Source organism: Vicugna pacos, chromosome 22 (assembly GCF_048564905.1).
Source record: "Vicugna pacos chromosome 22, VicPac4, whole genome shotgun sequence".
NCBI classification, from domain to species: Eukaryota; Metazoa; Chordata; class Mammalia; order Artiodactyla; family Camelidae; genus Vicugna; species Vicugna pacos.
In genome coordinates, this window is record NC_133008.1 from 5,586,116 (window position 1) to 5,610,093 (window position 23,978).

At 38.8% G+C, this 23,978-nt stretch overlaps 1 protein-coding gene across 9 annotated transcripts in view; it reads left to right on the plus strand.

Annotated features, from left to right (window-relative positions):
• The window catches only part of LOC140688381 (ankyrin repeat domain-containing protein 26-like), a 129,447-nt gene that overhangs the window by 96,204 nt on the left and 9,265 nt on the right, over positions 1-23,978 (plus strand). For 8 of the 9 annotated variants that reach the window (XM_072947046.1, XM_072947051.1, XM_072947049.1 and 5 more), the window contains 11 exons: positions 2,402-2,495; positions 4,918-4,946; positions 5,129-5,201; positions 6,941-7,195; positions 8,800-8,873; positions 9,364-9,505; positions 11,666-11,876; positions 13,076-13,259; positions 14,104-14,241; positions 15,685-16,197; positions 17,624-17,776. In XM_072947046.1, coding sequence (XP_072803147.1) covers positions 2,402-2,495; positions 4,918-4,946; positions 5,129-5,201; positions 6,941-7,195; positions 8,800-8,873; positions 9,364-9,505; positions 11,666-11,876; positions 13,076-13,259; positions 14,104-14,241; positions 15,685-16,197; positions 17,624-17,776 — 1,866 coding nt within the window. The remainder of the gene's footprint in view (positions 1-2,401; positions 2,496-4,917; positions 4,947-5,128; positions 5,202-6,940; positions 7,196-8,799; positions 8,874-9,363; positions 9,506-11,665; positions 11,877-13,075; positions 13,260-14,103; positions 14,242-15,684; positions 16,198-17,623; positions 17,777-23,978) is intronic. The other variant, XM_072947047.1, reaches the window with a different exon arrangement.

The window sequence follows — 23,978 nt, forward strand, 5'->3', positions numbered from 1 at the left end:
TCACTTTCTCACTTTTACATTTGCCCAGCAAAATTTTGGTTCCTCACTTTAACCCTCACTTAGTAAAGTCATTCTGTGCTACATGTCATGCCACTGCAGAGTGCACTTGTGTTAATTTTCCAGACTCACCTAATGAAACTGCTGTATGTAGTGCAAAAGCCAAGGCTTAGAAGTCACAGGGAATCGGTTTGGGTTCTGAAGTTACATTTTCTAAAAACTGAAGAAAATAATTCTTGGTCGGCCTGTGACCAGATGTTTGCTTCTTTGTTATAAATGAATGTGTAAAACTCTTAGATTCAGAGAGAAACAGGTTGTACTAAAAAAAGAAAAACACAAAAAACCGGTGTTTTTGTTTGTTTAACCACTTTGACCTTGGAAAGACAGTGCCTGCGACTTGAAAGTATTATTATATTTGGATTGTCAAGTAGATCTGCAGCGAACATTTCAGGAGAAGCAAAAGCATGGGGACTAGTAATAAATATGTGGGATTAAAATACCACCAGTTTGGTTTAGTGATGTTTTACTGAGGACAGCCCATTTTGGGTAGAAAATAGCAGGCACTGAGTACCTTTATGGCGACCGAACTTGAAGGAAGCTGAGTGCAGGGTAGTGATGACCTATTGCAAGGTGATAGCCGTGGAAAGAGGTCAGAAGAGCCTGAACTCTTGGATCTCGGCAGGTCCTGTACTTGAAGTCAGCAGACGTGGTAGCATCCTGGTTCTGACCCACTGTGAGATCTTGGAAAAACTTGTCTGACTTGTTGGAATGTCAGTGAGCTCGTTCCAAAACATGGTACTGATGCCTACCTCTCAGGTTATGTGTCATGAACAAAAATGTGGTAACAAATCTGAAAACACGTTGTCAACTGCAAAGGGTGCTATAGAAATGTAAGAATGATCACAGTGGCCACTAGTGACCTACTGAAATGTTGAGGACACCTTTTTAAAATCTGAAGGACAATAAAGTGGGAAAGTTAGAGCGGGCACGGGGATTTCTCACTTGGGGTATGTTGAGTGTCGGTAGGCTATTATCGGAGATCTCCGATAGGTACGTAGTGCTTTGGTACTTGACGCCTTCTGGGGATTTTCCATGTTTTGACCTTAAATAAATTCCTGTTCCTGAACACCAACTAGCACCAGGCAGTTAAGACACTGAATGTAGCAGCTGAGGGGTTAGGCTGTAGTGGCAGGAACAGAAGAACAAGTAAACAGGAACCCTGTATCAGGGACAGTAAGTCCTTCACATAAGGAACGTGGAGAGCGTGAGGTTCGACAACAGTGGGGGAGTTTGTAGTTAGGACGGGGGTGGAGTAAGGGTGGAATTTAGGTAGTCAGGAAAGAGCTGAGTGTGACCAAAGCTGCCAGGTGACGGACAGGAAGGAGCCAGTCACACGAAGGTCCAGGGGAGGGATGTTCCAGACAGAGAACAGTGGGTGACATCGGCTCATCACGGTACTCTAGCATCTTGGAGCGGCCAGGAAGCAGCAAGTGGGTAACCGTCCTTAGAGTCACTGTTGTTATTGTTGTGTGTAGAGAAGAGAATGTTCATCATAAGGGCCTGGCACATGCGGGTGGTCACTAAACGGTGTTCTTATTCTTCCCTCAGTGAAGTAAAGCTTATGGTACTTCTTTGAAGAGCTGCATAGCTACATTTAAAATTTTTCTGCTGTTAATTTAAACATAAATGTTTTTCTTTCTACTTTGGTACTTTATTCAACTATTTTCCCTATCAATAAAAGTTTTATCAAATAATAGATTCGCTAAGCCTTTGTTTACTGAAATGTAGCAGTTTCCAAAGTGTTCTGTTAATACTCAACATGACAGGCTCCAAGGCTTGTTTTCATGCCATGTATGTTATTTTAATGCTAAAAACAATATCTGTCCTAAGAAACATTTTAAATGTATAGCATACTTATTACAGAATATATTTTAATATGTATTTTAATTTTTTATTGAAGTGGAGTGAGTTTATAATGTTAGTTTGAAGTGTACCGGCAAAGCAATTCAGTTATACGTATAAAAATACATATGTTTTTTAAACGTCCTCTTCTTTTGTCGAGGAATGCAAAATGGAATGAGGTGCTTTGAAGTTAATTCTTTGTTGAAATCTGCATGTAAGTCAGTATTTTGTCTGTGAAAATATTTGCTCTAGCTTTCCATGCTCAGTTTACAGAAGATCAAAAGCCAACTGAAGATTAAAGATAGACTTGATCTAAAGAGTGCATATGAAATTTTCTATTTAAATGTTTGGGTTTCCAGGATATGCTTATTTTGTTTTCGAGTCTAATTGCTTTTAAAGTAGGAAATTAAAAAAATAATAATAAGATAGGAAATGCAGGTATTTTCTTAGAAAGGGATCAGGAAATCTTTATGCAACTCATTATTAATATTAATTTTAACAGAGTATCTCCGAGATTGAACTACCGAACCGTGTTGATCATTTATCTGGAGCTGCAGATCTAGGAGAAAAAAATACATTAAATGGACAAATAGAAAGTAAGTACTGTATTTTATTCCAAAAAAAGTCATTTTACAGAATGTTGATTTAAAACATGGATTTGGATCTATTCTCTCAGCCAAAGAAAATCACCTGTTGAACATACAGTGAGAAAAAAGAGGAGAAAAGGAAGTAAATTGTATATCTTACCAGGTGTCAGCAACAGATTAAACTAGAATGCTGTTTAAGGAGCTCAGTTGTTAGTTTTGTTTCAAGATGCTCTGTGACCTGAGGACAATCAGGAAACCAGGAGGAGGGAAGGAGGGAGTGAAGAATGAGGGAGGTAGAGAGGAGGGGAGTAAATGAAGGAAAAGGAGGGGGGTCCCTGGCAGGAGGTGGTAATGTAGAATAGTTCTTTAGAAGAAGGAAGGGAAGAGTGTTTGAAATGAGACGGGTATGAAGTGAGCTCCTTCCAGCACCAAACCTTGTCCGGGAGGCACAGCAGAATGTCCCACTCGCCCGTCCCCTGACCATTAGGAAGGCGGTGAGGACTGCGGTACCTGATCACGCAGAGCTGGGTGTGGCTGCCGGTGAGCACAGGCGGGTGTGGTCAGCTGTCAATGTCTGGACCTTCGTATCATGCAGCGTGTTGCTGCCTTATAGGATGGTGTCTCATAGGCCAACAGAAGAGAGTGGGAAAGAGGTGGAGAGCAGGGTGCGTTCCGGGGAGGTCAGGGGAGCTGGAGCCTGGTAAAGAGTCCACTGAAAAGTCTGCAGATCCTGATGCAGTTTTTGGGGAAGTGTTACTGGGAGACACCTGCGGCTGTTTCAGAGGGATCAGTTAAGTCCGAGTGCTATAGAAGCAGGCTCGGTATAGACCAGAGTTTCTCAAATTTTAGTCACCTGGGGACCCAGTGAAAAGCGCACATTCTGAGCAGTGGGTCTGCGTTTCTAACAAGCTGTCAGGTGATGCCCATGTTGCTGGTCTTCAGATCACGCTCAGAGGGTAGACTTGTGTTTAAGGGAATCTGGAAGAAGAGCCACTGGGGAGTTAAAGACAACAGCAACAAGGAAAAGCACGATTTTGTTTTTCTTTCTGAGCACGTTCATAGTCAGAGGGAGGCAAAGAGTTGAAGTAGAAATTAGAGGTGTAAGCTACTGCTGCTAAGCAGAGAGGGAAAAGAAGTGGTGGGGATCGTCCATCAAAAGAATAGAAAAGGGGAAGAATTAAGATCACAGATGTAGAGGTACCTTTGAAGAGGAAAGTGAAAGGAAGGAAGGAGGAAAAAAAGCCGCAGGTAGGTGATTTTGGAATTGAGGGGAAACTTGAGAGAACTCCTTTTCGATGGCATCAGTGTATTTGCACTGAAGCCAGGTTAGATCATTGCCAATCCAGAGAATACTGGAATCAGGAGGGGGCCTAGAATTGGGGTAAACCACAGCCTCTCCTCCTATCAGGCTTCAAAGATACATGTTGTATTGGTATTTGTTATTCAAATGAGACTAACTTGAATATGAAGCATTGGCTGTGTTGTTGTTGTTGTTGTTTTTAATATATGTTATTTTTTGATAAGATATTTATTTCACAAGAATCCTTTTATACATTAGCCTGATTTATTACCAAACCAATTTTGGAAATAAAAGAAATTAATAGGATTCATTCCATAAATGCTAAAGTTGTTATTTTCAGTGAATACTACACAGGTTTTGAAACATAAAAGACTTTTAATGTCTAATAATTCTGTGGCAATGAAATTTTTTTTTTCACCAGATTTCAATATTGAAAACTCAGTATACATTCTTTCTTGCATGAGTGGATGAAGAAACTTTGATGGCTAGAGGATCCAAGAAATGTAGGCATACCGGTAGCCCATGTGGATATGGGAAAATATGAATATTTTTATGAACAATTATTCTACAAGTGTGTATCCAGGCTGATCAATTCATAACACTTTCTCTGACGAGAAGTGAACTGCACATTCAAATGAACTGCCATCACAACTGTGGACTTCCTGAATCACAGGACAAATTGAAGAGCATGATAAACACTTGTAGTCTAATGGTGTCAGTCGCATGAAAGATGTGCTGTTGCATTTTACCATCAGCTTTCACTTTTGTCTTCTTGGAGCCGTGACTTGTTCCTCTGATTAAAAATCGCTTTTCTCCTCCTCAGGCAGCATGTTCACACTTGTATATGTGCACGTTTCTATTTTATAAAGTCATTTGAAACGTACTCGTACTTTTGACATCTTAACTGCATGTTTTGTTAAACCTATATTCCTGCTCTTTATTCAGTATCTATCATGGATTCATATGTCTGTCTTGTTGCTGTCCTAACTGCCCCTAAAAAACAAAACACCGAAACCTAACGTGTTCATTTCCAATGCAAGCATGAGGATTGCGCTCAGTACTAACCGCATGACTGGATAGTTGGCTTTCATATTTACTTATAATTGATTATGTGTCCCTTTTGGCTTTTAGGTTCTACTGAAAAATATCCTCACCTGAAGGTAAAAACTTTTATACTTTTATCTTGAATTTTTTTTAATGAGGGTACTGGGAATTTAGCCTAGGACCTCATGCACTGCTAAGCAGGCACTCTGCCACCTAGCTAGACCCTCCCCCCTTGAATTATTACTACAGATTGTATCAAATGCACATGATTAATCAGTTTGTTTCAAAAACCATTCAGCCTGCAGTTGGAGTGAAAGATTCTGTTCCTAAAAATACACGAGCAATGAAGAATTTACAAAGATTCAAATCAGGTAAATTTTGCAATACAAATTTAACTGTGAAATGAAGTACAGTCTTCTTATTCCTAATTCCTTTTATTTTTTCTAATTTAATTGAAAGATGATATAAGTAAGGCAGGTGTTATGATCGGTATCCATGTTTGAAAAATATGTATAAGCATAAGAAATAGAGTTTTAAAATGTCAGCTTTGACTTGGATGTTTCTATTGATGTTGGGAGACACCAAAGTGCTCAGTTTGGAGTCCCTGTACTTCTCAGGGATTCTGAGAGATTATTAGGTTCTAAGATTTTTCCAGAGTTTTAAAATGCTTAATTGAATTCTGACCTTTATGTAGAGTAAAGCTTCACTTGCTAACATGTCAGTCATATTTCACTTTAATTATTTCATCTAGTGCTATCACATTGATGATATTTATTTCTGTATTTATTTATTAATGAAGGTCCTAGGGATTGAACCCAGAACCTTGTGCATGCTAAGCATGTGCTCTACCACTGAGCTATTTCCCTAGCCCAAAGGTCTTAAGGCAACTGGATGTTTTGATTAGCGCTCTCTCTCTCTCTCTCTCTGTGTGGTGTCTTTGATTATTAAAAATGATGGAAGTAATTAGTCCTACCTTAATGTTTGGTAGATATGATCTTTTAAAGCAATAATCCTAAAAGTTTTTGGGTTTAGGATTTTTTTATACTACTAAAAATTATTGAAAATTCTGAAGAACTGTTAAGTGGGTTGTATCTATTGATGTTTAGTATATTAGAAAATAGAACTGAAAGATTTAAAAAACAAGCACGCACAAACATTCCATTAGCCATTAGAGCTATGATGTTCTCAAATGTCATGTATCTGGAAACCTCCACTGCACACTTAACAGAGAATGAGAATGAAAATAGCATTCAGTATTATTGTGAAAATAGTTTTGACCTCCTGGACTCCCTAGATGGAGGGAACATGGGGCTTCAGGGCTTCTCAGATGACACTTGAGAACTGCTGTTTTAAACAGGGTTCATGGGTGTGAAATAATAAAGGGGCCCTTGTGATGAGGTGGGCTTTAAAGTTCACATCTACATTTCTTGCCTTTTTTCTTTAACTTGCCTTAAAAATTTTGAATCTGACAACTTAATTCTTTTTAAAAAAGGAAAACATTTTTGTTATGTATTTCCTGTCTGATGGCACTCTGTACTGTTTGGATCTAGTTTGTACCTAGATTTACCCTATTTTTATATGGAAAAAATTAGTCACTCAAGGCTATCCTTTCTTATATAAATTTATGATGTTTATCCAAGGCTTAAGGTAAGAATTCTGAAGATATTGGTACATTGAGGAAAGACTGCCTCATTGTGATTTAAGTAGTACCATTCAGTAGAAGTTTTCTTAAAGCCCGCATCTCTAGGACTCAATACTGTCATGCATATTTAAACGTCCAGTAAATGACTGGTTAGGCATACATTTTGTTAATGAAAAACTTCATATGTTGAAGAGTCGTAATTATTCATAAAGCTCTTACAGAATATAGACTGTTTTCTAGAGAGTGATGAGTGAATCCAAATTAGTAATACTAGAAAAGGTAGAAAAAAGAGAGACAGTGGTTCCCTATATGAACAGCAATGACATGTAAAGTACAACCAGCTGGGAAGGAGCAGTGTGTTTGGGGGAGAGGAGGGCGTGGGGCTGCTGCTCTGGGAAGAGAATTCGTAAAAGTTAGTCAAGTTTGTATTGTTATTCACATTCTAATAAGTGGAAACTTTGTTTTCAGGTCCTTCAGACTGGGTTTCTACTAGTTTGAGCCTCAATAATGAGGCTGGTCAAAGAGCCAAGCATTTGAAAGTTGACAAATGTCCGTTGGTATCACAATCAGTGACCACAAACCAGTCAGCACCCACAGAACTGAGGCAGACGGCCCTGGTAGATAAAGACCAGGTGAATATTGGAGCCGTGTCTCTGTCAGAAAACGCAGCGCTCCGTGGCCTGTGTGAGTCACAGCTGCCAGAGAACAGAAGCAGCAAAGAAGGTAATAAAGCAGCACAGAGAGCTAGCCATGGTCTACCTGTGCATGGCTTCACCGTACTCTGACTTTGCAGAAATCATTTTGTGGCAGGATCTCCTTTGTGTTTACTCCTTTTATGCAACCTACAACCGGACAATACCTTTTTGCATGACATTTACATTCAACCTCTGATCAAAGCAACATATTAAATAGCAAAGAGAATTAGGAGAAAGTAAGTTCATTCAGAATAGTATTTAGCACACTCCTGAGAGCGGGTAGGAGGATGATGTCTAGAGCTTTGTGAGTAGTTGGGAAACCTAGGTGGACATCCAAAGATTCCCTTCTCAGAGTATGGTTTCTTAGCTTTATTTTTATCTAGCTCTGAATTTATAAATATTTGTTATAGCTGTATTCAGTGTAACTGAAAAAGCACCTCTGCGACTAAATATCAAAGTATTTCTAGTATATTCTCTGCCTTTCTGTATGTTAGAAGTGGCTTTCCCAGCGGTAGTGGCAGACATTGGGAATTTGCTACACAGGACCTCCTTCTTAACTGTGTCCGCACAGTGTATCAGCTTGTTTTATTATTTTTAATGGATTGATGGGTCGAAAAGGATATTGGTTTTTAAGGAGTGCTTGATCACTTAAAAATAATATATGGAATATCAATTCTAATTCTTCTAGGATACCCAGTCTGTTGATTAACCACATCTAATACGTGTTCTACTTTATATACCAATTAATTTAGTGCCTTAATCAGTGATATAATCAGAGCTGTAGTAATAAGTCTTACAATGTTTTTTCTGCTCCTGTAGTTTTATCTTTTCTATCCTTACCTGCAGAATTAATGTTGTATTTGGAAAAGATTCTCAGTTATCTCCTATAGTAGTGACTACAAGCTCAAAACTGAAAGTTTTTCTAATAAATAGTTTATACACAGATACTTTTAAGAGAGTGTCCTCTACAGCATGGGAGCAAAGAGGATAGACATGTAAAGAAATAGTTTACAGTTCAGCTGGTGAAGACACACTAGAAAAATCTGTGAAGTACCAAGGTAGCTCCAAGGAAAGAGATCCCTGTGTCTCTGCGGAAAGAGAGCTGTAATCAAGAAGGACTTCACAGAGCAGGCTGAGTCTTCAAAGAGGCAAAGGAACTTGTCAGAACGGTAGAGGGAAACGTTTCAGATAAAGGAAAGATAAAAGCATAAAAAGTAGCAATAATTTTGGAAACCATGAATGACATTGCTCTTGAAGCTTGGTATGTTGTTAAAAAAGGTACTGTTAGGAGGTAGAGAATAGAGTCTACCGTGACTTTGTATATTTCTACTGTATTTTTAAATTTTGTTTTATTTCTCTTTGTTTTGTTCATGTCTGGTGAATCAGTTTGTGAGTGAAACTTTGAGATGTTTGTATGCCTTTAATCTGGTAACATCTAGTATTTCCCAAATAGTTTGTTGAAGTTTTAAATAATTAGAAGTATTTCTTAAAGAAGTAAATATCCGGCTAAAGATGAAGCTTAATTTAAACTGTCAATTGATGAAATGTGTTTTATGTTTTTATAAAGATGATGCCTTTTATCTAGCTGTTCTAGATAAAAATGAATTTTAACTAAGCATATTCATTTTTCAGCAGACCTAGACTTAGAAAGGACATCTGAGGAAGAGGAAGAAAGACTTGATGGAAGTGAAAATAACCACTCACAGGTATGTAAAAATGTAAATTTAAATTTCTGGTTTAATACTGTTTTCTGTGCTTTAATAACACAGTTCAAAAGAAATTGCCTTTCAAACTAGACTTTTAGAGTCAATAAATAATTATTTAATATTTAGTTTTTAATAGCATTCTATCTAGTTACAAAACTTAAAGTATTGTTAGGATCTATAATCATTTATAGTTAAACTTTATCCTTGGAATTGAGGCAAAAAAACCTTCCTGAATATTGTTTTCCTGTGGTAAAAAAAAATTATAAAAGATAGAGTGGAAAAACAGAAAATCCTCCTTTGTTGTAGAAACATTTACTTAAAAATCATTTAGAAACACTATTGATAAAGTTAGCCTTTTGACAGAAATCAGTTCTTTCGAGAAGTGTCTGTGTTTTTGCTCTCATAAAAAGATGGATATCTATCACCTCTGTACACTGAGCATATTTTATAACTATGTTGGACACTGTGAAATAGCATTATTTATTCGTAGGTCAAAGAGCAGATGAATTCTGTGGATGGCCTCGATGACTTAACTCTGTCACCGGGGACAGCTTCCGAGGATTCTGAGTCGCTTTTCCATAACTCTAAGAACACCCTGAGGCCAGTCAAACGACTTGGCCCGGAGAGTGAAGGTAGGCCCCCCCCGTGTGACTGCACAGCCTGTTTAAGTGTCTCGCGGTGACGTGTGCACACCCAGCGCTGCCCGGGGAGCGCGGCTGCGTCACAGGCCGCTGCGTCTCAGAAGCCTGCTCTGTGTTGAAGCAGAATCAGATGTGTGCGCTGCCAGCCAGGGGCTGTGGCCGTCCCCTCTCCCTGTGCTTTCTGTTGCCTCTGCTGCTCCTACGCCTTCACCCGGGGTCAGGTCATCGCTGCTTCCCTCCTAGAACACTGAAATCACCTCAGGACTTTCTTGGCCGCCGCTCCGCCTCCTGGGACCTTGGTCTACACCGCAACCGTGATTACTAGACAGTTTTTAAAATTCAGGTCTTTGTTACCTCCTTGCCTAAAATCCAGCTCCTGCTTCTGTAGCTCCATGGTTAAAGGCCACAGTCCTCTGGCTTCATCTTGTTTCCTTTTATTACCCTTCTTTCCACATGAGTTTTAGAATCAGCTTGTCAATGTAAAAAAAAAAAAAGTCTGATAGTGTCCTGGAAATGAGATGTAGATTATGTTGAATCTGTAGATTAATTTGGGGAGAATTGACTTCTTAACAATACGGAATTTTTAACCCCGAACAAAGTTGATTTCTCCGTTTACATAGGTCTTCCTTGATTTTCTCAGTAATATTTTAGAGTTTTTAGTGTCTGGGTCTTTCCGTCTTTTATGAGTTTACCTGTATTTCTTATTTTTCAGTGAGATTATAAGTTGTATATTTTTATTTATTTGTTTTAAAATAATGTATTTTAAATTTTAGTTTCTGATGATAGAAATACAGTTGATTTCTGTATGCTGACTCTGTGCCCTCCAACCTGGCTGAACCTATTTGTTAGTTCTAGTAGCCTTTTTATGGATTCTCTCAGATTTTCTACATAACCAGAGGTGGTCAAGCTTTTTCTTTTTTAAACTACTGTCTTACTAAAGATAGTTCACATTTAAGACTTGCAGCCAATAAATAAATACATTCCCTGTCACAGCTAATCAGCTCTGTCACCGTTGCAACAAGAGTAGCCATAGACAATACACAAGTTAATGGACGTGGCTGTAATGGATGTGGTAAAAGTTTATTTACCAAAGCAAGCAACCCAGCCCACAGGTTGGAGTTAGCTGACTCGCACCATATAATCATATTCCCCGCTGATTAGCTGACAGTTTTACCTCTTCATTTCCCATCCAGATGCCTTTTGGTTCTTTATGTTGCCTGATTGCACTGGCTCCAGTACGGTGCTGATTAGAAGGAGTAAGAGAAGCCACTCCTGTCCGGTTCCTCACCTTCTGGGAAAAGCATTCCGTTTTTCACCGTTGCGTATGGTGTCAGCTGTAGGCTTAGCATAGATCTTTGTCATAGTGAAGATGATCCCTTGGTTCCTAGTTTCCTGGAAGTTTTTATCAGGAATAGGTGTTGAGGTTTGACAAGTGCCTCTTTTTATCCACTGACATGATCATATGGTTTCTTTTTTAGTTTGTTAATATGATGAATAGCATTGACTTTTAAGTGTTAAAACAGCCCTGCATTCTTGGGATACACCCGACTTGGTCACAATGAATTATCCTGTATTGTTGGATTTAATTCGCTAATGTCTAGTTTAGAATTTTTACCTCCATTTTCATGACATTAGTTTTCTTTCTTGTAATATCTTTGTCTGGTTTTGGATTCAGGGTAATGTCAGTTTTAGAGAATGAGGACATATTTCTTCCTCTTCGTTTTTTGAGGAGAATTTGTGTAGAACTGGTATTAAATTTTCCTAAAATACTTGGTAGAATTCACCAGTGTAACCATTGGGACTGGAGTTTTCTTTGTCGTAAGGTCTTTAAATAGGACTTTTGTTTTTGTTTTTAAGATATAGGGCTTTTTTAGCTTGTTTGTTCTTTCTTAATTGAGCTTTTGTAATTTCTCCCCTTCAAGGAATTTTACCCACTTCATCTGAGTTGTCAAATTTATTTGCGTAATGTTCATAATACTACTTTGTCACTCTTTTAATATCTGCAGAGCTTAGAAGAATGTCTTGCACGTTATAGATGCTCAATATCCATTTGTTCAACGTATGGATGAATGAATGTGAAAATGCACAGTTCTTTATACACAAAAAGTATTCATGTATTTTGTTTCTGTTTTTGTTTTCTTCCTAATGCAGATTCTGATCGGTTATTGAACATTCAGGATCCAGTTGATTCAGTCAGATCAATAGAACTTAAAGAATCTGACTGTGCAGTACTTAGAGGAAAACTTAAAGAAATGGAAAATAAGGTGAACTGGCTACACACAGAGCTGCTGAAAACAAGAGAAGCAAAATCACAGTTAAAACTTCAAAATGTGGAGTGGGAACGAGAGCTCTGCCGCATGAGGTACTGAATTTCTTGGTTTTAAAGAAATATTTGAACTCTTTATATTTACTTTAATACTGTAGGTATGTAGGAGAAGTCTTATAATTGCTCACTTACCTTTTGGGATTTTACAGGGGAGAAAATTTCATTAATATTGTGGAATATGAGACTCTTGGAAATAACACAGCCATATATATATATATATATATATACATATATATATATATATATATATACACACACATATATATATCCTCCTATATTTCTTTAAAACAAATCTTTGATCCTTATCTCTCAATTGTCCTCCAGAAAGTTTGTATTACTTTACATTCCCACTTGCAGAATTATGAAATGACCATTTTTCTCAAGGCAGAAACTTTAAAAAAAATTTATGCAGTTTGATTCTTAACATATGAATGGATGGACTGAAAAGTAAAGTGGAAAGTGATTACTGGTTAGTTTATTCAGCATCGCTCTCATACAGAGATAAGATTAGTTCAGAGGTCTATGCTGAAAGCATGGATTACTCTTTATTTTTTAATTACTTACTGTGGATCCTGCCTTGTACCAAAAGGGATTTAAAAATGATTTACTAAATAAATAATATTCCACAAGGTAAGTTCAAAGTGTTGCAAAAGAAGAAACATAGTGTAGGGCATCAGGGAGTAGACTCCCCAGCCTCGCCTTGGATTATGCTAATTAGCGGGTCTGTGTTCTGGAAAAGACACCTGCGGATGTTAACCTTTCACTGGAGATCATGTAGGAGTCCCTGTAATACTTCAGGAAGTTGAAATTTTATCTCTCATGAACTTATACACTTGTTTCTAAATAGCAACTTCTCTTTTAACTAGTAACTAAATTCTCTGTCCCAATGAAGGAGTAATTTATGACTATGTGGGGAAAAAAGGGTAATTTTCAATTCAAACCTTACTGAATAATTGCAAGATTTCTTTCCTACACTATTGACCAGAGTTACTCTTGTCTGAAACCCAGTAGCATTTTGTCTTTTCATTGCTACTTTTCAAACGTATGTGTGTGTGTATATCTTTATGAAGAGATTGAAGTGAGGAAATTAAAATGTGAGAGTTAGAAATGAAAAAAAAATTGAGAACATAGAAATTCCATTAGGGTAATAAATGAGCATGTGAAGAATCACATCATAAAGTGAACTTTTAATTTTCTAACAAAATAAATTTTAAGGTAAGCCTATTTCACTGCAGATGCACATTAGAACAAGAAAACAAGAAGAAGAAAAATGCTTATACATTATATGAAAAATGTAAGGATGATTTAAAAAGAAAAGAGAAACAATACAATGAGCAAGTTGACCTGAAACAACAACTTGAAAGCACTGCCCGAGCACTAGAATGCAAACTGAAGAGCGTAAGGAATAAACCAAATCAGGTAAATTAATCATAATGTGAAAGTTTCGTACCTCTAACACTGTTTCATCAATATTATTTATAATATTCTTTTGAATTAATCTTTATTTTCATTTAAAACAAATAAAAGTTATCTCATCCTAAATATGAACTATGACATTTAGAGCTTAATTTACTAATTTCTTGGTGTTCTTGGCATCTAATAGATGCTCTGTGTCTTTTCTGAATGAAGGAATGGAAGTTAAATTGAGCTTCATCATTAACATAAGGATTGACGGTTTTGGTCCATTGAACAAAGTAACAAGTCTAATTCAAATCCAGGTGTTAATTTTGGCTTTTTGAAGTTAAAATCCAGGCTAAATCACCTTGAGACTATGATGGAACTGGTTAAATGCCTTATAAAGAAATTTTCTGTCACTGGGATTTCAAAATTTGTAGATACTGACAGGCATATGCAGAATAGATAAACAAGATTATACTGTACAGCACAGGGAGATATATGCAAGATCTTGTGGTAGCTCACAACAAAAAGTCACAATGAATATATATATGTTCATGTACAACTGAAAAATTGTGCTCTACAGTGGAATTTGACACAACATTGTAAAATGACTATAACTCAAGTTAAAAAGTGCTAAAAAAGTTTTTCTTTCATGATACTACATCCCTTGTGTTTTTGCTCTGTGATACATTTAGCTGTCATGTGTATTAGAATTTGTTATTTATGTGCATTAAAGGTCCCTGTGCTTAAAAAGGCTACTTCTTATTAACAGGTTTTAAAAAATTTTTTAAAGATTCCCCTCCTAAGCTTTTTTTGACTTTTTTTCATGGTGTAAAACCCAAACCCTAATGTCATATGTCTCCAGGTTTTAGAAGAGCGAAATGACGCTCAGAGACAACTTTCCCGAGAGCAGAATGCCCGAGTAATACAAGATGAAGTCCTGGCCCATCGTCTTTCCCAACAAAAGGAGGCAGAAAAGGCTAATGAGAAAATGAATGCTGAGGTATTTTCTTTAGTCATCTTCAAACGTGTGTGTGTGTGAATTTGTATACTTATATAGTTTAAAAACCAAAACTGTAGGTACAGAAAGTATAGAGGGTTTTAAAAGCCTGCATATGTAAATACATTTTCTGGGGGTTTCATTTCCGGTCTATTGGATAAAGCGATATTTTGAATTCAAATCCACTTGCCGGCAACAGTGATGTAGTGACATTCACAATGGCCTCATCCAAGGAGAGGCTGTTAATATTGTCCATAGGAATTGATGAACTTTCCATGATCCAAAACTGTTGCTACTAACGGCAAGCATTCTAGTTTCTGGCAGTGATCTCACTCCTTTGATAGACGAATGGAGAGGTTACTTTATCATTTCCACTGATGGTAAGGAGGAAAAAGTATAGACAGTTCAGAAACCGTAGTTTGGGTGTCATTCTCCTACGTGTGATAAAAGGTAACGCTCTGCTCCATGTGGTATCCGATTTCAGTACAAGGAGCTTTCGAATACAGTGATAGATACGCCATAATCTATTCTTAGTGATAATTTATTGATCAGGACTTTATTTTTAATAAAACAGTTCACTGTATTTCCCTGCTGTTTCACATCCATTACTGTTATAAACAGCATGAAGAAGAAATAAAAATCATTGCAGAAGCAAATAGTCTCCTGATTTTCTAAGAAGAGCTCTGTAAATTTGACCTTCTTTACCTTTAGTGTATTCACCATTAGGGAAATGGAAGGCTTCTCTTGTGTTTATGTATTTATCCTAGAGAAGTAGCTTTGGTTTGGTGTAAGAGTCATAGACTCAGAAGCCCTGGGGAAAACCCTGCAGCTTGCTTGTGTTTTTAACCCTTTATTCCAGAATTGTCACAGCTAAATGAGTTAACTGATGTTTGTAGACGTGCTTAGTACAGTGCTTAGGTTTATCATTTATCCGTAGGTGTAATTCTTATAACTCGCTCTAAAAATGTTAGAAAGGGAGAATGTTTATGGAATATTCTCAGGAAAGAATTTTTTAGGAAATCTAACCTGTCCCAATTTCTACAGAGCTAAGGCTCTTACTTTGGGGGTAGCTGTAAAGGTTAGATGTCAGATATAATTTTTAAGTGTAGTCAGATTTATGCATTTTTTATTTTAAGCCTTTTGGGTTTGTTGTATTTCAGAGAAAGAAAGGCCTTTCCGATTCTGAGCTTCTTAAACATCCTTTTGTGGTTTCTTTTTAGCTTTCATGGATTCACTGTCTTTAATTAAATTTTTGAACTTTAGGGGATTTCTGGTTGAAGTTTGAGATTTGTATCCACCTTAAGTTTTTCCAGTTGGATACCCAGTTACTGCAAACTTTTTGTTGTATAAACTTAGAGATTAGTCTTCCACTTCAAAGGAAATTATGATATGTCAGTTTATTGCGTTACAGTTCAAAGAGTAAGAGATGAGGGGTTTCACTTACAGGACACAATGGATTTTGAGCTGTCTGACCCAAAAGATAGCAGCGAGGTGCTTCCTCAGCAACTTGCTGAAGCTGAACGTCAATTCCGTGGCCCAGAAATTGAGCTCCATCCCAGGAGAGATGCTCTTAGACCAACGACGTTGGTATTACAGTGTGTGCACAGAGACCGAGGCCAAGCCCAGCGTTCAAACAAGGAAACTGAACCCTTGTCTCAGAGCAAACAAGGGGACGTCATCAAATACATTGCAAAGCAGGCACTCTTGAAGGAGACAATATGTAAACTGCAAAGTGAAAACGCATTGCTTCTACAGCAACTAGAAGTTGCTCGGAATGAAGCCAGAAGCGAAAAGACAATATTTAATACCCCAGAGCCATTTCTGGATCACATGGGGAAACTTGAAGCCATGAGCAGACGAGTTCTGATGCTGGAGGAAGGAAACAAGGAGTTAATTAAAGAATGCAGATGTTTAAAGGACAGACTGTGTCAGTATGAAACGGACAGAGCAGAAATGGAAGTAAGTACCCAGAAAGGGAACTAATTTTCAGACTTCCTCAAAGAGAATTCAAAGTAGTATCTGATGGCAGCTGAACGTTGAAACTAGTTGAATATAAAAAATGTGCAGGCTATAAATATATACACTGTAAAGCAGCCTAAAGGCATTTTTTGTATGCAGCAAACAAAAATTAGACCTGAGAGGTGCTTTACTTTGAGTAAAGATGCCGTGTCACCTGAAATTCTAAGAGATTAAGCTATAAGCTGTTGACAAATACAGGCAGGTCTTAGTAATTTATACTGCCCAAATCATTCTAATCTTTCTGTCACCACATTTTAGTATCGTGAAGCAGATAAATGAAATGCTTAGACCTAAAATGAGTAATTTGAAATTAAGATTCAGTTATGTGAACAAAAAAAGTAAACAAAAAAAAAGTGAGAGAGAAAAGATTCAATTGTGTGGATTACCTTGACAGTTAATGTGTAAATGCTGTATCTTGCAGCACTTTTCCTTCAGTAGCTTTTCATACATTTTTAGTTGATATACCTTTATTTTTATTCATGTCAGTTGGAATTTAATTTAGAAATACTTTCATCTCAAATCATGTATTGTTATGACCTCTCCATTCCTTAAAGGCATCTACTTTTCATTCAGTCATAATTTGGGACAAATGTAAATTTTAGCAAAACTGTTTGACTTAGTCTCCCCTGTTCTATTTGTAATTTACTTTGAACATTTTTTCAAATAATGTGCTCACAGTTCTCATTGCAAGGCTCAGTTACTGTCATTTGGATCTAAGTTTGTCCAGTACAGAGGAAGTGGGGCGCTCTGTGATGTTCGAGTCTGGCACTGGGGTCCCATTTTCAGACTGAGGAGGAGCAGCCAGAGTCCTGAGTGGCAGGAAGGGAGTGCGTGGGACGGGTGGGGGGAGCCGTAGGAGCTGCAGTCCAGGAGGCAGGGGACGACAGGTTGTCTCGGGTCCCCGAAGACCATTGGAATATCCTCGTTTATATTGTGAGATGGGAGTCTGTTGGAAGGATTTAAACACCAGATTGAATATGTGAAGAATTCTGAACTTAAGCCTCTAATAAGAAAGAGGGAGAATGTTCCACAGTGTGGAACTGACCATCGCTCATCCCACCCGCACACCCCTTCCTGTCTGAGACTTCAGTGGGGGTGAAGCTCGGCCGCTTCCTGGGAGCGGCAGGGAGTGGCTGGTGGGGCTGCCTCCATTGTCTAAGTTAACTTCCTGTCAGTAAGGCAGGAGGGTCACGCCTTCTGTGGGTTTAATGAAATTCAGCAGACAGGAATGTGTGCCTATGATGAAAAGACAGTGAACTGATGTCTGTGGGGATAGTTCTCAAAGCCCATTTGTTGGAGTTACATATTATTAATGTAACTTAATGATAAGGTGACAGAAAATTCAGTAACAGACTTATCTTTTTAGGCCTGTATGAGACAGCTTCAGCAAGAACTGGCTGGCACCCGAAAGAAAGTGTCCATGTTGGAAGCATCCCTGGAGGTGACAGCACATCATCAAACTAACTCAGAAAATAAGAGACAGGATGGAGAGAGGAAGCCACATCAAACTGCGAACCCAGTATGTATGAAATCCAGCACGTCGGCCGTGAACGTGCAGCGCGGAGTGTTGCAGGACACTAGCTTTTCAGGGACAGCTTTCTTTTGCATCTTCATTATAATTTCACTTTTATTTATAATGCACTTGTTTCTTAAATGTTGACTTTCATTCTGCCATTCTTTTTTTTTCTTATAATATTTACCCTTAGAGAAGTTGAGAATTATACCTCTTTTCTCACAGAAGTTAACTTTTTTTCCCTATTAAACAGTATGTTTTAGTGATCTCTCGCCACAATGAGGCAAGCTAGATAAAATCAGAGGATAATGTTTCATGGAATGTTCCAGAAAATTGTCATGTCTCATCTTCACTTTTGTGAATGGATATAGAACCTGTGTGTATTTATTTCATGGATCTCAGTATACCTTGTGCAGAAAGGTCATTATACAAACCAGTTGAAGTTAGACATTGCCTTCATTTTCTATTCATTTTAGACATGTTGTCAAAGCATGGAGAAGTTCAGATCACATCTGTACACCCAAAATAGAGAATTAAGAAAATTGTCTAGATCCTGCCTTGGGATTTTTTTTTTTAACTTTGTTGAGATATCATTCGCATATTATAGGGGGCTTGCATAACTCAAGTGGTAGAGTGCATGCTTAGCATACGCAAGGTCCTGGGTTCGATCCCCTGTACCTCCTCTAAAAATAAATAAGTAAAAATTACTTCCCTCCACCAAAAAAGAAAAATATTCACGTATCATATAATTCACCCATTTAGGATGCATCGTTAGTATCTCCTAGTATATTCAGAGATGTGCAGCTGTCACCACAATCAATTTTAGAACATTCCCATCACCCCAAAAAGAAAGCCTGCATCCCTTGGCCATCACCCCCAGCACTGCAGCCCCCCCCCCATGCCCCGGCAACCACCAGTCTGACTTCTGTCTCTATAGATGTGCCTGTTCTGGGTGTTTCCCAGGAATGGAATCACATGCTGTGCGGTCCTTCATGATTAGCTTTTTTCATTTGACAGAACGTCTTCAAGGTTCATCCATGTTACAGCGCTTGTCAGTATTTCCATTTCTGTTTATTGTCGAACAGTACTCGGTTGTGGGGCTAAACCATTTATCCATCCATCAGTTGATGGACCTTTGTATTGCCTCTGCTTTTTGGCTATTGCTAATAATGCTGCTGTGAACATTGGGACTTGCTGTCCCAAGTTTTGGTGTAAACATGTTTCCACTTCTTTGGGGAATATACTTAAGGATGGAAATGCTGTCACATGGGTCATATGGTAACTCTGTTTAACCTTTTGAGGCCCTGCCGTACTGTTTTCCAGAGTGGCTGCACCATCTAACCTTTTTACCCAAAGTGTATAATTCTCCCAATTCCTGTGCATTCCTGTCACCACTGGTCATCAGCTCTCCTGGTAGGTGTGAACTTGCATCTCGTTGTGGCTTTGATTTGCATTTTTCTGATGACTAAGAATGTTGGGGATCTTTTCATGAGCTTATCTATTTGTGTATCTTCTTTGAAGACCTGTCTGTTTAGGTTTTTGCCCATTTTCAAATTGGGCTGTCTTTTTATGATTGAATTGTCAGAGTCCTTTTTGTATCCTGGGTGCAAGCCTTTGATCAGATGTAGGATTTTCAAGTACTTCCTCCTGTTCAGGAGCTTGCCTTCTTACCTTCTTGATGGTGTCTTTTGAAGAGTAGAAGTTTTTAATATTGATGAAGTTCAGTTAATCTATTTCTGTCTTTTACTGCCCTAAGAAACAAGTGCCAGATCCAGTCATGAAGACACATGCCTGTGTTTTCTTCTAAGAATTTTGTAGGTTTAGCTCTTTCATTTAGAGTTAATTTTATATATATTGTATGAAGTAGAGGTCGAATTTCGTTCTTTTGCATGTGGATATCCAGTTGTCCCTGTACCATTTGTTAAAAAGACTATTATTGTCTCATTCAGTTATTTGACACTCGTATTGAAAATCAATTGACCGTAAATGTGAGGGTTTCTTTCAGATTCTCAGTGGTGATGCATTGATCTATGTCTGTCCCATGCCAGTACCAATTCAGATGTTATGAGAACTCTTTCTGAGTCTTCTTGCATAGTACCAGTTGTTTTACATCATAATAAAATGTCAGTGTCACGGAATGTCTGTAACTCCACTTCTGTGGAGATCTGCTGCGTCCTGAAGGGGCCTGTGGCCAGCTTATGCCTTGCTGACTCTGTGACATGACAGAAAGTAGGCTTGCAAAGGTAAAGTCCATTCCTTCCCCCCGTTCAGACCTTTAGTTTCTCACCCAGTGCCTCCCACTTCACTCCAGTTTCCATCAAATCATGGTCACGGGATCTGCTGACTCAGTCTGCAATACACTTCATTATGTTGCCCTCATTATAATTCATAGACTCATCCATAGATTTCACTACTAGAGGCAAAAGATTAAGCCTGGAGAAGATTAATTCAACCTTCCTCTTTGGAAGCCTCTCTAATCCATCATCTTGCGGTGCACGATGAAGTCCTCTTTTGGCTTGGTTCCTGTGTGTCACTCTGGTGCCGATCTTGTTCTTGGTGCAGATCCTGCATTCTCAGCTCCCTGTGTCTACCTCGCTTTACTTAAAAGGAGAGGTGCCTAGCTGTATTGTATAGCTTAATGCATAATGAATGAAATAAATATTTCATCCCATCCAAGGACAATTTTCCCAGAGTACAGCTGTTAAAGATTAGATAATATTCAGTCAGTTTATCAGAAACAGATAACAGATTCGTAATTTGAATTTCAAAAGTTCAAAGCCAGTCTGTGTTATATGGAGAAGCATTGTGCTACAACATGAAGCTGAGACAGTCTTACCTTCCCTTACCAACGAGCTTTTAAGTAAGGTAAAGGAAAAATTGTATTTAATTTAAATACTGCCAAAGGACACTACATTTATGGTTCCATAATACTTTATTTTCTCTCTGAGGAAAGGAAAATGAAGAGTGAGTGCTAGATTAGTAAGTTCTCAAAGCTGCCTGTCACTTAGAAGTTCAGTTCGTTGAAATGAGGTAAAAAGGTTGATTTTGGTAAACTATTTCTAGTTGTTTTTCAATTATTAGACATCAAATCCTGTGTCTCCTTGCTTACCAGGCTTCCTTATCCTGAAAGTTGAGGGGAGACTGTGAAATACATGCCTGTTTGTAAGAAGCTGTAATTGGAGGGAACTCTGAAGTACCTTCCTTCTCACTAGTTCTGAGGTCTTTCAGTTACGTGCTGTTTCTCATCAGCACTTTGTCATTAATAAGTTAATCTCAACGTTTGTTACTTTCCAGTTTATAGGAGACCAATTTCTACTCTATTCAAGTTACATTTCATACTATCTTTTTTTATCCACTCTTCTGTTTATCTGTTTTTGCCTAACAAACTCCCCAAAGTTCAGTGGCTTAAATAAGCATTTATTTTGTTCACAACCTACCCTTAGGAAAAGTGTGGCCCAGACAGCTGGCCTCTATTCCTCTCAGCTTCAGGTGGGGCAGCTCGAAGGCAGGGGCCTGGAATCACGTGAAGGTTCATCCACTGATGTCTGATGGTTGATGTCGGCGGTGGGCTGTGGCTTAGGTGGGGCGGGCAGGTGGACCACCTCCCCTGGAACACGGAAGCTGTCTCTGTGGCCTGAGCTTGCCTGCCTGAGACTGGGTTCCAGGGTTAAGAGCGAGGCAGAAGCTGAAATGCCTTTTCAAACCGAGCCCTGCAGTTCACTCGGTGCCACTTTCACCATTTTCTGTTCATTAGGAGCAGGGCACTTAAGGTTGGCCCATATTCTCTTTTTTATGGAACTAATTTTGAAAATTTATGGAGACATTCAAAAACCAGCCTAATCTACTCACTAGCCACAATGTTTTGTTACTGCTTCCATACGAGAAATCCACTTGTCCCTACTCGGTCGTGAGCAGGCCTCAGTCGCTGTGGTGTTAGGCTCAGGCTCCAGCTTTCTGGAGTACAGCCCTTGGGTACACGCCTCTCAGTGCTGAGGCTTGAGGATAAGGAGACACGGGTTATTTGCCGCCCCACGCCCGACATTCTGCTGAACTGCTGAGGGCTCCCTCGCTCACAGATGGAAGATGGGAGGCACGCTGGCCTGTAGCAGTTCTGCAATGCAGCCTGATGCTGCCGGCTCTTTGATTAGGACTTAGTCCTAACCCTGGGAGGGGTTCTCCTTCGCTGCCCTCTCTGAGCTCTTTGTTCTGTCCCTTTCATGAGCAGTGACCTGTGTTTGCAGCTGAGCAGTTCTCTCCAGCCAGCTTCCTCCTTGTAGACCTTCTAAGAAAAACCCAAAGGCCTCTTCCCATTTTGCACTGTCTTGTCTCTTTCAGTCCAAGCTAGCAAGCAGTAGTTTTGCTAGCACAGTTCTCTTTAAAACTTTGAATTTCCTGTGAATTTTATTGGGGTTCCTGCCATTGGAAAGGCTACTCTCACGTCTTTTTGAGATAAACTTTCACCTTGGGCTTCCTGTGAAGCTGTTGGGGGGCCATGCCTTTGAAATTCTTATGCTTTTAAGATCTTTAAAGGAATTTGAGGCAGCACGTTAAATCTTTCCAAGGTCTTAACAAAGTCTTGGCTTCATCTTTAGACTGCTTTCCTGGCAGCACCCTAGATTTGATCCTCGCCCAGAAACCGTTTCTCTGCTTACCCATTATGTGACCATTGGGCATGTGGAGATGCTTTTAATGGGATACAGATATTTGAACCCAGTGAGTCCTGGTTCCTTTCTATTTAATAATTTTTTTGTTTGTTTTAGCGTATCTCATCAGTTTTACTTTCAGCTGTCCGGTAGCAAGAGTCCCGTTGCCTCCGGTTTCAGGGTCGTCATTTCTTCCCTGGCCTAGAAGCCGTCACTCTCAGCCCTTCAAGGGCCCTCAGGCTTCCACTCACAGTCTTGTGGACACTTTGGGTTTTCACTCTTACTCTTCTCTACATCTGTTCAGGTTTCGCCTACCTCCAGGTGCAAGGGCATCCCCACATTTTGGGTTCTTTTTTAATGGCTGTGTCCCATTTTTAATATCAATATCTGTGCCAGTTACTTATTGCTAATAATTTATATAATAAACTGCCTCAAAACCTGGTGACTCAAAACAGCATTTGCTTGGTTCCCAAATGTGTGTTTAGACAAGGCTCAGTGGAGCCAGCTCATTTCTTCTCCACGTGGCATCAAGCGGGCTGTAGAATAATCTAAAGGCTTGTTCATGCCCATGTCTGGAAGTTGGAGCTGGCTTTGGTTAAGGATATTCCCTGGGGTCATCAGCTGGGACAGCTGTGTGTACAAAGACTCAGTAGGTGGCCTGGGCTTCACAGCGTGGTGACTGGGTTCTAAGGGTGAGCATCCCTATGGAGTGAAAGAGGCCATTTAGCCTTAGAAATCACACAGCAGTGCCCCCACATTCTGTCCCCTAGAAACCAGTTAACTGAGGCCAGTACCTACTTCAGGGGAGGGAATTTCGCAGGGGAAGTGTCAAGGAATTTGTAGAGATGTTTTACAACCACCACCTCCGCCTGCCTTGTTTTAGCAAACAATCCTTCTATCTGAAGGAGAGCAGTTCTTCCCAAGTCAGTGTCACTGAAATTCCAGCAAGTTTTTTTGTTTGTTTTTGTTGAGTATGTTCTCTTGTTTTGTGGAGAACCACACAGGATTACAAGAATGAAGGCTGTTTTGTTTGTTTAGAAAAATGTATGGGTCATCTTACTAAACCACTACACTAGGAGATGGATTTCTCCTTAACTCTGTGAATCATTCATTGCTCCTTGGAGTGCAATTCAAACAAGCATAAGATATTTGTAGTTCAGAGAAGGCTTATGGCATTAGAATCCATATTTGTAAGATGTATTAATTGCAGTCTTTTTTTCAAAGTCTTGTTTTGGGAGGCATTTATTAATTCAGCCCTAAGTAACTCAATATGATCTCCCTAAAACTTTAAAAATCATGAAGAGTTAAGACTTGGGGAAGGAAAGGGTAAGAGACTTTCTACTAAGAGGTGCCTTGTAGTCATTTTATGTAGGAAAGACATGAAACAATTACAGAAACATAAGAGTGTAAAATCAAGTACAAATGTATAACAAAGATGATGACAGTAAACAGTATATTTCTGTGACTCTTGGTGGTTTGAACTTTTTTTCTTGATTTTCTGAGTAGTTTGAGTTTCTCCATTCCACAAGGTAGATATACCATTTTATTGTAACTGAATTTATTTC